The sequence below is a fragment of the Prionailurus bengalensis genome, chromosome D4 (genome assembly GCF_016509475.1).
Source record: "Prionailurus bengalensis isolate Pbe53 chromosome D4, Fcat_Pben_1.1_paternal_pri, whole genome shotgun sequence".
Classification (NCBI taxonomy): Eukaryota; Metazoa; Chordata; class Mammalia; order Carnivora; family Felidae; genus Prionailurus; species Prionailurus bengalensis.
This window is the reverse complement of record NC_057359.1, coordinates 82,340,089-82,357,069: the sequence shown is the minus strand read 5'-3', so window position 1 is coordinate 82,357,069 and position 16,981 is coordinate 82,340,089. Positions and strand designations below refer to the sequence as shown.

Here is a 16,981-nt window from a genome sequence, read left to right as displayed (position 1 = left end):
AAAAAACACTGGATATTTGTGAAATAAGTGGTCCTAAGGTTTGGGTATCTTCTTGGGACTAAAATTTCTGTTCATGGTGTCAGCAATCTGCATCACCTTTAGGAGTTTCTTCATTTACAACTTGAAAAGGCAGAGATTTTGGATTCCAACTCCCAGTGATGACATAGGACTTTCCATCAGAACTTTTGCCCATAGATTCCTGAAGAAAAGAATAAAAACAAACATAAATGCCAAAATAAGTTAACTGCTAACTGCCATTTTGCTGCCTTTAGAAAATAGAGAAATTGCAAAAATATAGTATGAAAGGGTCAGATATTTTTTAAAAAGGTAGAAATATACGTGAATGACACTAATTACAGTTAAAATTAAAGATGTGCCAACTGTTTATATAATTGTTCCTGAAAGTTATAAAGTAAATGCTTGTAGATTGTATCAAATTGTACAAACATCAGAGAAACTTAACCACCTAAGTCTATGCTGAATTCTGTTGTCAAGTGAATAATTATCACATAAATTTTAGTTTTGAAAATAAAGATTTTCACATAAAAGCAACAATACTAATACCACCAACTTTTATAAAATTCACAGTAGTTTGTAAACACTTCTGTCACGAATTTTCTGACTCCCACTTCAACCCTAAATTATAAACAAGGATTATTCACTATTATACAGTCAAGAAACCAAGGTTAAGACTAAATGGGTCTAAGACCAGACTAGTAAATAGCAATTCAGAAATAAGGAAATACCCTTATCTTTGTTTACTGCTATTATAGCTCACAAGAACACTTTGATAAACGTGCTTTAACACCAAATTCAGGCTGAGATAAAGTGAAAACATTATCAAGGAGACAGTATATTAACTTAAAAAAAAAAAAAAGATTGTGGGAGTCACAAGGCAGCAGCCTGTGTAGGGGGCGGGGCTCACGCCCACTTTGAGGAGCAACAAGCCCATGCGGACTGGGCAGAGAACGCCACACCTCAAACTCTGTGACTTGGACAGAGCTCATGGCTTTAGCCCTTGTGGGGTGCCTGGTTCTCTGGAAGGCCTCCTCCAGGACAGAAAGACAGGGTACAAAGAGGAAGATGGCGGCGTAGGAGGACGCCGGGGTCACCTCGTCCTGCTGGTCACTTAGATTCCACCCACATCTGCCTAAATAACCCAGAAAACCGCCAGAAGACTAGCAGAATGGACTCTCCAGAGCCAAGCGTAGACAAGAGGCCCCCGGAAGAGGGCAGGAAGGGCATAGCATTGGTGCGCGCTACACGGACTGGCAGGAGGGAGCCGGGCGGTGGAGGGGCAGCCCACCCGGCAAGGCAGAGCCCCCAAGTCTGGCTTGCAAAAGCAGAGGGGCCATATGGAGTGAGTTCTGACATCCAGTGGTACTTAACATCTGGAATGTTACAAGTCAAGAGCTCTGCTCGGAGAGCAGGGAGGGCAAGAGGACACCGAGAGGGAGAGATGTTGAGCCCCGGAAGACAGAGCTCAGCTCAGCGGGGAACAAAGGTGCTAGGAAGCGCCATCTCCCTCGCCATCCCCAGCCAAAATCCCAACGGTAACCAGTTCCCTTCACAGAACTTGCTTGCACCCACAAACACCCAACGCTGTGCTTCTGTGGATCCATCCCTCCAACGGGTCTGCCCCCCAGTGCCACAGGGCACATGCCGCAGCAGACCACCGAAGGCAAAGTGAGCTAAGCCTACCCCTCCCCGCCCAGTGCAACTTGCGGATCCACCCCGGCTGATACGCCAGATCCCACAGAAGCAGCACCACAAGCCTGGCAGTGTGCAAGTAGCCCAGACAGGGGCCACACCACTCCACAGTGAGTCCTGCCCCTGGGAGAGGGGAAGATAAGGTACACACCAGTCTGACTGTGGCCCCAGCGGTGGGCTGGGGACAGACATTGGGTCTGACTGCGGCCCTGCCCACCAACACAAGTTACTCCAGACAGCATAGGGGAAGTGCCCTGCAGTTCCGCACCACCCCAGAGACTATCCAAAATGACAAAAAGAAGAACTCTCCTCAAAAGAAACTCCAGGAAGTAGCGACAGCTAACGAATTGATCAAAAACAATTTAAGCAATACAACAGAACAAGAATTTAGAATAATAGTCATAAAATTAATCGCTGGGCTTGAAAAAAGCATAGAGGACAGCAGAGAACCTATTGCTACAGAGATCAAGAGAATAAGAAATAGTCATGAGGGGGCGCCTGGGTGGCGCAGTTGGTTAAGCGTCCGACTTCAGCCAGGTCACGATCTCGCAGTCCGTGAGTTCGAGCCCCGCGTCGGGCTCTGGGCTGGTGGCTCAGAGCCTGGAGCCTGTTTCCGATTCTGTGTCTCCCTCTCTCTCTGCCCCTCCCCCGTTCATGCTCTGTCTCTCTCTGTCCCAAAAATAAATAAACATTGAAAAAAAAAATTAAAAAAAAAAAAAAAAGAAATAGTCATGAGGAGCTAAAAAATGCCATAAGTGAGGTGCAAAATAAAATGGAGGCGACCACAGCTTGGAATGAAGAGGCAGAGGAGAGAATAGATGAATTAGAAGATAAAATTATGGAAAAAGAGGACACTGAGAAAAAGAGAGATAAAAAAATCCAGGAGTATGAGGGGAGAATTAGATAATTAAGTGATGTGATGAAACACAATAATATACGTATAACAGGGATTCCACAGGAGGAAGAAAGAAAGGTGCTGAAGATGTACTTGAAGAAATCATAGCTGAGAACTTCCCTGATCTGGGGAAGGAAAAGGCATTGAAATCCAACAGGCACAGAGAACTCCCTTCAGACATAACTTGAATCAATCTTCTGCACAACATATCATAGTGAAACTGGCAAAATACAAGGATAAAGAGAAAATTCTGAAAGCAGCTAGGGATAAACATGCTCTAACATATAAAGGGAGACCGGTAAGACTAGTGGCAGACCTATCTACTGAAACTTGGCAGGCCAGAAAGCAATGGCAGGAAATCTTCAATGTGATAAACAGAAAAAATATGCAGCCGAGAATCCTTTATCCAGCAAGTCTGTCATTCAGAATAGAAGGAGAGATAAAGGTTTTCCCAAACAAACAAAAACTGAAGGAATTCAGCACCACTAAACCAGCCCTACAAGAGATCCTAAGGGGGATTCTGTGAGTGAAATGTTGCAAGGACCACAAAGTACCAGAGACATCACTACAAGCATGAAACCTACAGACATCACAATGACTCCAAACCCATATCTTTCTATAATAACACTAAACGTAAATGGACTAAATGTGCCAACCAAAAGACATAGGGTATCAGAATTGATAAAAAACAAACAAACAACAAAAAAAAACCACACACAAGACCCATCTATTTGCTGTCTACAAGAGACTCATTTTAGACCTGAGGACACCTTCAGATTGAAAGTGAGGGGATGGAGAACTATCTATCATGTCACTGGAAGTCAAAAGAAAGCTGGAGTAGCCATACTTATATCAGGCAAACTAGACTTTCAATTAAAGGCTGTAACAAGAGATGAAGAAGGACATTATATAATAGTCACAGGGTCTATCCATCAGGAAGAGCTAACAATTATAAATGTCTATGCGCCGAATACCGGAGCCCCCAAATATATAAAACAATTACTCATAAACACAAGCAACCTTATTGATAAGAATGTGGTAATTGCAGGGGACTTTAATACTCTACCTACAACAATGGATAGATCATCTAGACACAGGATCAATAAAGAAACAAGGGCCCTGAATGAGACATTGGATCAGATGGACTTAACAGATATATTTAGAACTCTGCATCCCAAAGCAACAGGATATACTTTCTTCTCGAGTGCACATGGAACATTCTCCAAGATAGATCACATACTGGGTCACAAAACAGCCCTTCATAAGTATACAAGAATCGAGATCATACCATGCATACTTTCAGACCACAATGCTATGAAGCTTGAAATCAACCACAGGAAAAAATCTGGAAAACCTCCAAAAGCATGGAGGTTAAAGAACACCCTACTAAAGAATGAATGAGTCAACCAGGCAATTAGAGAAGAAATTTAAAAATATATGGAAACAAATGAAAATGAAAATACAACAATCCAAACGTTTTGGGATGCAGCGAAGGCAGTCCTGAGAGGAAAATACATTGCAATCCAGGCCTATCTCAAGAAACAAGAAAAATCCCAAATACAAAATCTAACAGCACACCTAAAGGAAATAGAAGCAGAATAGCAAAGACACCCGAAACCCTGCAGAAGAAGAGAAATAATAAAGATCAGAGCGGAAATAAACAATATAGAATCTAAAAAAACTGTAGAGCAGATCAATGAAACCAAGAGTTGGTTTTTTGAAAAAATAAACAAAATTGACAAACCTCTAGCCTGGCTTCTCAAAAAGAAAAGGGAGATGACCCAAATAGATAAAATCATGAATGAAAATGGAATTATTACAACCAATCTCTCAGAAATACAAGCAATTATCAGAATACTATGAAAAATTATATGCCAACAAACTGAACAACCTGGAAGAAATGGACAAATTCCTAAACACCCACACACTCCCAAAACTCAAACAGGAAGAAATAGAAAGCTTGAACAGACCCATAACAAGCGAAGAAATTGAATCAGTTATCAAAAATCTCCCAACAGAGTCCAGGACCAGATGGCTTCCCAGGGGAATTCTACCAGACATTTAAAGCAGAGATAATACCTATCCTTGTCAAGCTGTTCCAAAAAATAGAAAGGGAAGGAAAACTTCCACACTCATTCTATGAAGCCAGCATTACTTTGATTCCCAAACCAGACAAAGACCCATCAAAAAAAGAGAACTACAGGCCAACATCCCTGATGAATATGGATGCAAAAATTCTCAACAAGATACTAGCAAATCGAATTCAACAGCATATAAAAAGAATTATTCACCATGATCAAGTGGGATTCATTCCTGGGATGCAGGGCTGGTTCAACATTCGCAAATCAATCAATGTGATACATCACATTAATAAAAGAAAAGATAAGAACCATATGATCCTGTCAATCGATGCAGAAAAGGCATTTGACAAAATTCAGCAACTTTCTTAATAAAAACCTTCGAGAAAGTCGGGATAGAAGGAGCATACTTAAAAATCACAAAAGCCATTTATGAAAAGCCCACAGCTAATATCATCCTCAATGGGGAAAAACAGAGCTTTCTCCCTGAGATCAGGAACATGACAGGGATGTCCACTCTCACTGCTGTTGTTTAATATAGTGTTGGAAGTTCTAGCATCAGCAATCAGACAACAAAAGAAAATCAAAGGCATCAAAATTGGCAATGAAGTCAAGTTTCACTTTTTGCAGATGACATATTATACACGGAAAACCCAATAACCTCCACCAAAAGTCTGCTAGAACTGACACATGAATTCAGCAAAGTTGCAGGATACAAAATCAATGTACAGCAATCAGTTGCATTCTTATACACTAATAATGAAGCAACAGAAAGACAAATAAAGAAACTGATCCCATTCACAATTGCACCAAGAGGCATAAAATACCTACGAATAAACCTAACCAAAGATGAAAAAGATCTGTATGCTCAAAACTATAGAAAGCTTATGAAGGAAACTGAAGAAGATATAAAGAAATGGAAAAACATTCCATGCTCGTGGATTGGAAGAATAAATATTGTTAAAATGTCAATACTACCCAATGCTATCTACACATTCAATGCAATCCCAATCAAAATTGCACCAGCATTCTTCTCGAAGCTAGAACAAGCAATTCTAAAATTTGTACGGAACCACAAAAGGCCCCGAATAGCCAAAGTAATTTTGAAGAAGACCAAAGCTGGAGGTATCACAATCCCAGACTTTAGCCTCTACTACAAAGCTGTAATGATCAAGACAGCATGGTATTGGCACAAAAACAGGCACATAGACCAATGGAATAGAACAGAAACCCCAGAGCTAGACCCACAAAAATATGGCCAACTCATCTTTGACAAAGCAGGAAAGAATATCCAGTGGAAAAAAGACAGTCTCTTTAACAAATGGTGCTGGGAGAACTGGACAGCAACATGCAGAAAGATGAAACTAGACCACTTAAACCATTCACAAAAACAAACTTAAAATGGATAAAGGACCTGAATGTGAGACAGGAAACCATCAAAACCCTAGAGGAGAAAGCAGGAAAAAAACCTCTCTGACCTCAGCCGCAGCAATTTCTTACTTGACACATCCCCAAAGGCAAGGGAATTAAAAGCAAAAATGAACTGTTGGGACCTCATGAAGATAAAAAGCTTCTGCAATGCAAAGGAAACAAACAATCAACAAAACTAAAAGGCAACCAACGGAATGAGAAAAGATATTTGCAAATGACATATCAGACAAAGAGCTAGTATCCAAAATGTATAAAGAGCTCATCAAACTCCACACCTGAAAAACAAATAATCCAGTGAAGAAATGGGCAGAAAACATGAATAGACACTTCTGTAAAGAAGACATCCGGATGGCCAACAGGCACATGAAAAAATGCTCAACGTCGTTCCTCATCAGGGAAATGCAAATCAAAGCCACACTCAGATACCACCTCATGCCACTCAGAGTGGCTAAAATGAACAAATCAGGAGACTATAGATGCTGGAGAGGATGTGGAGAAACAGGAACCCTCTTGTACTGTTGGTAGGAATGCAAACTGGTGCACCCGCTCTGGCAAACAGTGTGGAGGTTCCTCAAAAAATTAAAAGTAGATCTTGGGGCGCCTGGGTGGCGCAGTCGGTTGAGCGTCCGACTTCAGCCAGGTCACGATCTCGCGGTCCGTGAGTTCGAGCCCCGTGTCAGGCTCTGGGCTGATGGCTCGGAGCCTGGAGCCTGCTTCCGATTCTGTGTCTCCCTCTCTCTCTGCCCCTCCCCCGTTCATGCTCTGTCTCTCTCTGTCTCAAAAATAAATTAAAAAAAAAACGTTAAAAAAAAAAAAAAAATTAAAAGTAGATCTACCCTATGACCCAGGAGTAGCACTGCTAGGAATTTACCCAAGGGATACAGGAGTGCTGATGCATAGGGGCACTTTTACCGCAACGTTTCTAGCAGCACTTTCAACAATAGCCAAATTATGGAAAGAGCCTAAATGTCCATCAACTGATGAATGGATAAAGAAATTGTGGTTTATATACACAATGGAATACTACTTGGCAATGAGAAAAAATGAAATATGGCCTTTTGTAGCAACGTGGATGGAACTGGAGTGTTATGCTAAGTGAAATAAGTTATACAGAGAAAGACAGATACCACATGTTTTACTCTCATGTGGATCCTGAGAAACTTAACAGAAGACCATGGAGGAGGGGAAGGAAAAAAAAGAGAGGGAGGGAGCCAAAACATAAGAGACTCTTAAACACTGAGAACAAACTGAGGGTTGATACGGGGGGTGGCAGGGGGGAGGGGGGATGATGGGTACTGAAGAGGGCACCTTTTGGGATGAGCACTGGGTGTTGTATGGAAACCAATTTGACAATAAATTTCATATTTAAAAAATAAAAATAAAATAAATTTTTTTAAAAAAGCAATCCTTACCAAATCTAACAAGTGCATGTCACTATTTCGTACATCTTTTCCTGGGCTAAGGAGAAGACCAAAACACCTGCCAAAAAAAAGAGAAGAGACATAAATTTGGAAAAAAAATAACACAAACAAGATGTTTAAATTAGGTCACCTAAAATTCTTCTTGATGGATAAAGGACACATTAAAATTATTAACAAATTAACTACTGCCCAAATAACCCTTAATTCTTGAATTTACATAAACAAATTCTGCTTGGCTTTTATTATCACACAGTTGAAGTCAGCATATTAGCTGCAGATTTATGGGAGATAAGTCAAAGTGAATGAAATATTCACTTCAATAACCAAAAGAATTCCCCAGAGAATAACATTTTTCATATATATGGGAATATAGATATATGTATATATATATATGTATATGTATATATATATGTATATGTATATGTGTGTATATATATATATATATATATACACACACATATATATGTGTGTGTGTGTGTTTTTTAAAGAAAGAGAGAGAGAGAGAGAGCGCGTGCGTGCAGGACAGAAAAGTGGAGGGAGATAGAGAATCTCGACCAGGCTCCACGTTCAGCACAGAGCACAGCATTGGGCTCGATCCCATGACTCTGGGATCATGACCTGAGCTGAATTCAAGAGCTGGATGCTCAACCGACTGAGCCACCCAGGCACCCTGCAAATACATTTTTGAATATAGTATATGGTTACTCCACTAGACTGATAAAAACTAGAATTTATATTTAAGCTGAATTTACTAAAAATGTTTACCTTTCAATGGCAAGTTCTTTATTAGTTGTTTGTTGCACATAGATGACAATCTTTTTATCAGTTCCTTGGCGAAGTTTAAAGCATTGTCTGTCCTTCTCCTTAGGAACTGCACTGTAGGACAACATGTTTCATTAATTTTGCAAAGTATTTTCTTATGACATATACTAGAACAACTTCTCTTGAATCTAGGATTCTTTTCTGTGCCTGGTTTTCAAATCATAACAGAAATTTAAAACTCATCATCTGCCTCTTAATGTAAAAATATTACCATTACTGAAAGTAATCCGCTAAACAATGTATTTAAGCTAGAAAAAAACACTCTTATGCTCCCTAAAATGTGTCTTTAGTTTTTTTAATTTTCTGTCGCTGTAAAAATTAAGTTAGATATTTGTAAAGCACTTAGCATAGCATCTAGCACAGACACTCAAAAAAACATTAGTTTCTTTTCAGTTTAGTCAGGCTTTTTTAATAATTATTGCCTTATTTGTTTAAATAAAGAAAAAATACCTAATCATGGAGTCTTTGAATTTCAAAACAAGGTGCCTTCAAAAAATAACAGAGATATAAGATATGGCCAAAAAGTAAGCTGTTGCCTAACACTTCCCTCAAGCAGTGATAACACTGTAAACATGTGCAGGCATTATAAAAACAATACTAATGATACAGTTAAACATTACCTTAAGAAAAAAGTTGAAAATATCCTTAAAATTAGAGTTTACCAAAATAATCTCCTACTCTCTCACACACCACCTGCTCTAGCTCCTTTGTTCTCAAAGGCAAACATCTGCCTATGGCAATCAGCCAACATGCAGCAAATATAAATTATGTCTTAGTGCTATACAACTCAAAAAAAAAAATGGCAGCAGAACCATTAGAAGATATTAGAAAAGGCTACATGAGAGTTCTGAGTACCTACTCAAACTAAAAAGTGGCTCTGAAGAAATAAAATTAGTTTGAAGACCATCTGCACTTACACAGTAACCAACTCAAAAACACTGCATGAAACAGATTAGAAAATCAAAGAACCTTATCAAAGGAGTCTAGAAATGACAAACATCTGCAAAGAAAAACTTCATACCAAACTGTTAAAAGTATTTGTGGTTGACAGAAATTTCATCTATAAGGATATAGACAGGTTATCAATTTTCAACTGACAACAGATACACTAGTGTTTATGTTCTGTGCGTGCTGACACAGAAAATACACATAATCCCACCTTTCAGCAGTATTTAAAAAGACAAAAGATATAAAGTTGCTTCCGGTGTCCTAAGGCTGAAGTGCAAGGAAAAACTATATTAACAGGAAGCAGAGTGGAGACTGTTAAGCAGTGGAAGTTCGCTTCATTACTGTCAGGGACTCTAGATTAAATTTCTTCCTTTTTTTTTTTTTTTTTTTTAATGTTTATTTTTGAGACTGAGAGAGGAGAGAGGTGAGGGAGAGAAATAGCAGGGGAGGGGCAGAGAGAGAGGGAGTCACAGAATTCCAAGCAGGCTCCAGGCTCTGAGGTGTCAGCCTGATGTGGAGCTTAAACTTGTGAACCCCGAGATCATGACCTGAGCCGAAATGGGTGGCTTAACCAACTGTGCCACCCAGGCGCCCCTGGATTGTATTTCTAGTATTGTCATTATATCACTGAATGGATCCACCCAAATAATTTCACATTTACTTCCTACTGTATAAATTACAATACTGAGGTCCAGGCTTAACTTCTCTGGGTTTCTTTACCCATAAAACAAGGAATATATTAAATACCCAGCATATCTAATAGGGTTAGGTGGTAGATTAAATGAGACAAAAAAGTGCTTTGAATGGTATAAGTGAAAATGCTCCATCTTCCCAAGGGCTAAATGGAAAGTAGATTTCTAATTTTAATTAACGTAAGAAGTATACTTTTTCAGGGACGAAAAGAAGACACTAATTCTTGCCACAGCACTTTACGTATATTTATGTTATAGTAAAACCACAATTTATGTTGTGCTATGGTTACTTATATATACTGTTATTTTTTGGATAGGTGCTAAATCATATGGGTGCACTATTATATTATGTTTTTAGTGAAATATAACTGACATACAACATTATGTTAACTTGAGGTGTACAACATAATGTTTCGATACTTAATATTATGAAATGCATCATACTTTAATCATGCTATTTTGGTCAACATTCAATTTCCACTTTTTAATTTTGTTATTATATATAGTGTTAAGAGGAGCAACCATCTTGATAATTCTCTCCGTATCTCAGTGATTATTTCTGTAGATAAATTCTGTAGATATTACAGAATCACTGGTTTAAAAAAAATTGCATTCAGCAAGTTCAATCTGATAAAGAACTTCTCAACAAGTTCATTATAATAAGGCTACACAACACTCTTTTCTACTATAAACTACAAATTCAATAAAATCACATTAACAAAAACAGAACAAAGCCCCAACAAATGTGAAGAGCAAAATGACCATCCAGAAATTTTCTATATGGCATTTCCATATAGTATTTCCTTGGTATGAGGGTGAATGGAACAGGGATGACTGATCTACCTTGAACATGCCTGAGTTCAGAAGGAAGAAAACTAGTCCTAATGGTTCTGAGAGAGCTTAGAATTTTTTCTATTTGTAATTGAAATTTACAAACAGGATCTACATAAATATCTTTACTAAAGAAAAAAAAATGCAGTTTAAAGAAACTTTTGGGGGCGCCTGGGTGGCGCAGTCGGTTGAGCGTCCGACTTCAGCCAGGTCACGATCTCGCGGTCCGGGAGTTCGAGCCCTGCGTCAGGCTCTGGGCTGATGGCTCGGAGCCTGGAGCCTGTTTCCGATTCTGTGTCTCCCTCTCTCTCTGCCCCTCGCCCGTTCATGCTCTCTCTCTCTCTGTCCCAAAAATAAATAAACGTTGAAAAAAAATTAAAAAAAAAAAAAAAGAAACTTTTGTTCCTTAAAATGGAAAATAACTATTACAAAGTTCGTAGATTATAATTTCCACTTCCTAGGGTAGGTATGCATTCGGTGGGAAGCAGCACATCCCAGTGTTGGTTGCTGTGAGAGCAGAAACACAGCTGATGGCAAGGCACACACCACAGCAAAGTCTCATACTTCAGTGAACAAATCAAAGGTGAAGCTGCACGGTACACTAAATTTGCCACCAGATGGCAGGATAGTTCCAAAAGTCTGCAGGGAGACCAAGCGTTACCCAAAACAAATGAACCAGCCATTGTGCTTTCTAATTTAAAAGCAAACTAGTAGAAAATCATTCATATTTTGATGTAATCTCATTTTACTCATTTTATGAGGTAGTCAAGGAGGAAAGAGACTTCAATATGCAGCAATCAATTATGATCCAGGAAGCACCCAATGTATGATACGGGTTATGGAGGGAAAAGAAAAATCGATCATCTTGTGACCACAGTATTTTAAAGTTAGAAAGGACTTTAGAATCTAGCCACCTCATTTTATAGATAAGGAAACCACTGCCAGGAGATATAAAGAAACTTGGAAAAGGCCACAGTGTTAATAGTAACAATAATTAAACTAAAGTTTTTATTTCTGTCCTAGAGTTCTTTTCACTACCAAGAATTATCATTATACCTAAAACCCCAAGCCAGTTATTTTTGACCCTATCTGCAAGGTTAAGACTTCAGACACACATACCTCATTTCTTCTCTTCCAATATATACAGATAAACTATAATAATAAAACTTGATTTCAACAGCCTTAAGATCTTTAGATTATTAAAACAAAGTAACCAGCCAATAAGACCAAAAAACCCAGCAAAACAAAAGCGGCTACAAATCCAGCAGGCTTAGCTTCTGTCATATTTCACATCGGCAGTCTAAAAGAACATGGTAATAGGACATATTTTCCCACATGAAAGAATTTTTTTTAATAGCTTCAAAATTCTTCAAATATTGTCTCTGGAAAAGCGAAATTAAGAAAACAGTCCCATTTACAACTGCACCAAAAATAATAAAATACCTAGGAATAAACTTAACCAAAGAGGTGAAAGCCCTGTACTCTGAGGACAACACAAATAAATGGAAAGACATTCCACGCTCATGGACTGAGAGAACAAATGTTAACACATCCATACTGTCCAGAGCAATCTACAGATTTAATTCAGTCTCTACCAAAATACCAACATTTTTTACAGAACTAGAAAAATTAGTCCTAAATTTTGTATGGCATCACAACAGACTCTGAATAGCCAGCACAGTCTTGAAAAATAAGAACAAGGGGAGCCTGCATGGATCAGTCGGTTAAGTATCTGCCTCTTGATTTCAGCTCAGGTCATGATCTCACAGTTCCTGAGATCTAGCCCTGCTCAATCTATTTGGGATCTGCTTGGGATTCTCTCTGTCCTGATCCCCGCTCACACGCATGTGCTCTTGCTCTCTCAAAATTAACATCTGAAAAAAGAAAAAGAACAGAAGTGAAGGTATCATAATCCCAGATTTCAAGATACACTATAAAGCTGCAGTAAGCAAAATAGTGTGGTACTGGCACAAAAACAGACACATAGATCAATGGAACAGAGAGCCCAGAAATAAACCCACAATTATATGGTCAATTAATCTTTGACAAAGGAGGAATGAATATACAATGGGAAAAAGACAGTCTCTTCAACAAATCATGCTGGGAAGATTGGACAGCAACATGCGAAAGAATGAAACTGGACCACTTTCTTACACCATACCCAAAAATAAACTCAAAATGGATTAAAGATCTAAATGTGAGACCTAAAACCATAAAAATCCTAGGTGACAGCACAGGCAGTAACTTCTCTGACACAGGGCCACAGCAATATTTTTCTAGATATATCTCCTGAGGCAAGGGAAACAAAAGCAAAAATAAACTATTGGGGCTACATCAAAATAAAAAGCTTCTGCACAGCAAAGGAAACAATCAACAAAACTAAAAGACAACCTCCTGAACTGGAGAAGATATTTGCAAATGACATATATCCAATAAAGGTTTAGTATCCAAAATATATAAAGAACTTATACAACTCAACACCCAAAAAGCAAATAATCCAATTTAAAAACGGGTAGAAGACATAAAAGGAAATGACATACAGGTGGCCAACAAACATATGATAAGATGCTCAACATAACTAATCATCGGGGAAATGCAAATCAAAACCACAATGAGATATCATCCCACATGTGTCAGAATGGCTAGTATCAAAAAAGACAAGAAATACCAAGTGCTGGCGAGGATATGGAGAAAAAGGAACCCTTGTGAATAGTTTGTAGGAATGCAAACTGGTACAGGCACTATGGAAAACCATATGGAGGTTCTTAAAAAAACTAAAAACAGAATTACCAAATGATCCAGTAATTCCACTACTGGGTATTTACACATAGAATATGAAAACATTAATTAAAAAAGATACAGGCACTCCTATGTTTACTGCAGCATTATTTACAACAGCCCAATTATGGATGCAGGCCAAGTGTCCATCAATAGATGAATGGACAAAGAAGATGTAGGGTGTGTATATGTATGTATAGATATGTGCATGTGTGCATATATGTGCGTGTGCTGTGTATACAATACATACACAACACACACACACATTCATTCTATGGTATATTACTCAGCCAAAAAAAAAAAAAAAAAAAGAATGAAAAGAAAGAAATCAGTCTTTCTCTGACATATCTCACTTAAGCATTATACCCTCTAGATCCATCCATGTTGTTACAAATGGCAAGATCTCATTCTTTTTTATGGCTGAGTACTATTCTAACATATATATGTATAAATATACACACGTATACCACCTTATATGCATGCATGTATGTATACACCATTTTATGTGTGTATATGTACATATATATACACCATCTCTTCTTTATCCATTCAACCTATTGATAGACACTTGGGCTGTTTCCAAAATTAGAGAAAGAAAAATACCATATGATTTCACTCCTATGTGGAATTTAAGAAACGAAACAAACAAAGAAAAAAAAGTGACAAACGAAAAATCAGACTCTTAAACTATAGAGAGCAAAATGATGGTTACCAGTGGAGTGGTGGCTGGCGGTGGGATGGGGGAGCTGGGAATGGGTCAAATAGGTGAAGGGAATTAAGAGAACTCCCTACTGTGATGAGCACTGACGGAGTAATATACAGAATTTTTGGATCTCTATATTGTACACCTGAAACATAACACTGTATATTAATTATACCGGAATTAAAATCTAAAACATTTTCAATAGTAAAAAATCTTTCCTCTGCAAATCTATTTTTTTCTTTATCACTTACAATATAAAAAACTCTATCTATAAAAGCAGTCATTTTATACTATGAAAGTTATATGACATTCGTGAACCACAAATGATATAGCATTTTAATACACACTTTAAAAAAATAGAATAAAATACCCTACCTAAAATAACCTTTACCATCATCTTCTTTTATTTCTAAAGACACAGAGAAGGTAAAGATGTCACTGTCAGGAGTTTGGGGTGCAGCAGCTGCTGAAAGTGGGGTCTGCTTGGCAGAACGGCGGAAGGCAGTAGCAAAACTGTAAAGTATCCGGCTGACCTACAACAGATGTGTTAGGCTGTTATCACAAGAAATAAAATACTTTTATTAAGGCTGAAGGTTACCTGCTTTGTGTACGTGTGGGGAGGGGGAGTAATACATCTTTCCCCCATTGATTTCTTTTGCTAAGTTATCATAACTTGTTAGGCCTAGAAAGCAAACAACATTAAAATGAGAAAGGGTTTTTAAAAAAGAAGTGATTGTGAACAAGAGAAATCCAACTGAAAAATAATTTCCTAAATTGTTAGAGATGATCTGAATATCTTTATTATAAAAAGTAATCCTACAAAATTAGCTTTAAAAGAACAGTTTGTTAATGTGTGACTGCTGAAACCAAGATGCCCATTTAAGCCAATCAAGAAGCAGCCCTGGTCTCTGATACTCCCAGCAAGCAGATTATGGTTCCCCAAACTTCTAGTTTCTTTATATTTCAGCCCATCAGGCTGGAATAAATAAAACATTAGCACAGAATTTCATTTGGCTTTTAAGTGACCATAATAAACACTACAATAACTTCAACACAGTGAGGGTACAGGTGAAGTTTCATTTGCAGACAGTTCTCGTAAGGACTTACAGCTTCTTGTATTTCGCACCGGAAGACGTGTATTCTGAAGAGCTCTGCATTGTAATGACTTTCAGTGAAAGCGAAACAGTCACTCTCAGGAGTTCCATCATGCCCTCTGACACAGAACAGGATTTTGTAGATAGGGTAGTTTGCTATTTCAGTGTTTGTCTGAGGATCTAAGAGTCTGTTTGGTTAAAAAAAAGATATAAAGAGCTTAGAGGGATTATGGACTGTTTTCACTGTTATCCATATTATGATTCAAGACTCCTCTTTCTATCAAGATCATATAAACCATTTTTGGTATGCTAACCATATTAATTTTTAGTCTTGATAAATAAGTCATATGTGGATTACTGAAGTTATTAATACATAATTCCACAGTACTAAAACCTATATAATGTTATACTTTTAGAGAGGCAATCAGAAAGACATAAACAATAAGTACATGTTTCTTATATAGTCTGTACGTAAATAAAGACTATATCAATGGGTAAATTAGAGTACCAAAATGAATCATTAAAGCTGTGCTTTTCATTACCTCCTAAAAAATAACCTAATCTTCTTTCTTATTTAAAAAAATAGGGGTGCCTGGGTGGCTCAGTCGGTTAAGTAACCGACTTCAGCTCAGGTCATGATCTCACGTTCCATGAGTTCGAGTCCCACATTGGGCCTGCTTCAGATTCTGTATCTCACTCTCTCTCTGCCCCTCCCCTGCTCATGCTGTCTCTCAAAAATAAACAAACATGAGAAAAAATTAAAATAAAATAAAACAAAATAAAATAAAAAATAAAATAAAAAACTGGGGCGCCTGAGTGGCTCAGTTGGTTAAATGTCCGACTTTGGCTCAGGTCCTTGAGTTTGAGCTCCATGTCGGGCTCTGTGCTGACAGCTCAGAGCCTGGAGCCTGCTTTGGATTCTGTGTCTCCCTGTCTCTCTCTGCCCCTTCCCTGCTCACACTCTCTCTCTCTTTCAAAAATAAACATTAAAAAAAAATTATTTTTTAAAGAATAAAAAACTGGGGTGCCTGGGTGGGTCAGTTGGTTAAGCGTCCAACCTCGGCTTGGGTCATGATTTCATGGTTCAGGGGTTCAAGCCCCACATCAGGCTCTGTGCTGATAGCTCAGAGCCTAGAGCCTGGAGCCTGCTTTGGATTCTGTGTCTCCCTCTCTCTCTGTCCCTCCCCTGCTTATACTCTGTCTCTCTTTTTCTCAAAAATAAAATAAGCATTAAAAAAAAAAAAAAGAATAAAAAACCTGCTGTGCTGGGGCACCTGCCTGGGTGGTTCAGTGGGTTAGGTGTCCAACTCTTGGTTTCAGCTCAGGTCATGATCTTGCGGTTTTGTCAGTGCGAGCCCTGTGTCAGGCTCTGCACTGACAGCATGGAGCCTGTTTGGGATTCTCTCTCTCTCCTTTTCTCTCTGCCCCTCCTCCACTCGCATCGCCTGTCTCTCTCAAAATAAATAAATAAACTTAACAAAAAAAAAAAACTGATGTGCTTTCTCATAATGAAACATGTTCTTCTGATTCTTGGCAAATAGGAGAGACTGTACAAAACGTTAATATCTACAAAAAAGA

The 16,981-nt window shown here is 38.4% G+C and overlaps 1 protein-coding gene across 3 annotated transcripts in view; it reads right to left on the bottom strand.

Moving 5' to 3' along the window:
• RABGAP1 (RAB GTPase activating protein 1) overlaps positions 1-16,981 on the bottom strand; it is a 171,246-nt gene that overhangs the window by 112,961 nt on the left and 41,304 nt on the right. For all 3 annotated transcript variants that reach the window (XR_006295052.1, XM_043566378.1, XM_043566379.1), the window contains 5 exons: positions 15,417-15,591; positions 14,685-14,842; positions 8,301-8,411; positions 7,527-7,593; positions 97-199 (listed from right to left, as the gene is read on the bottom strand). Coding sequence is in view for 2 of the 3 variants with exons in the window: in XM_043566378.1 (XP_043422313.1) it covers positions 97-199; positions 7,527-7,593; positions 8,301-8,411; positions 14,685-14,842; positions 15,417-15,591 (614 nt within the window). In the remaining variant the exon portion in view is untranslated. The remainder of the gene's footprint in view (positions 1-96; positions 200-7,526; positions 7,594-8,300; positions 8,412-14,684; positions 14,843-15,416; positions 15,592-16,981) is intronic.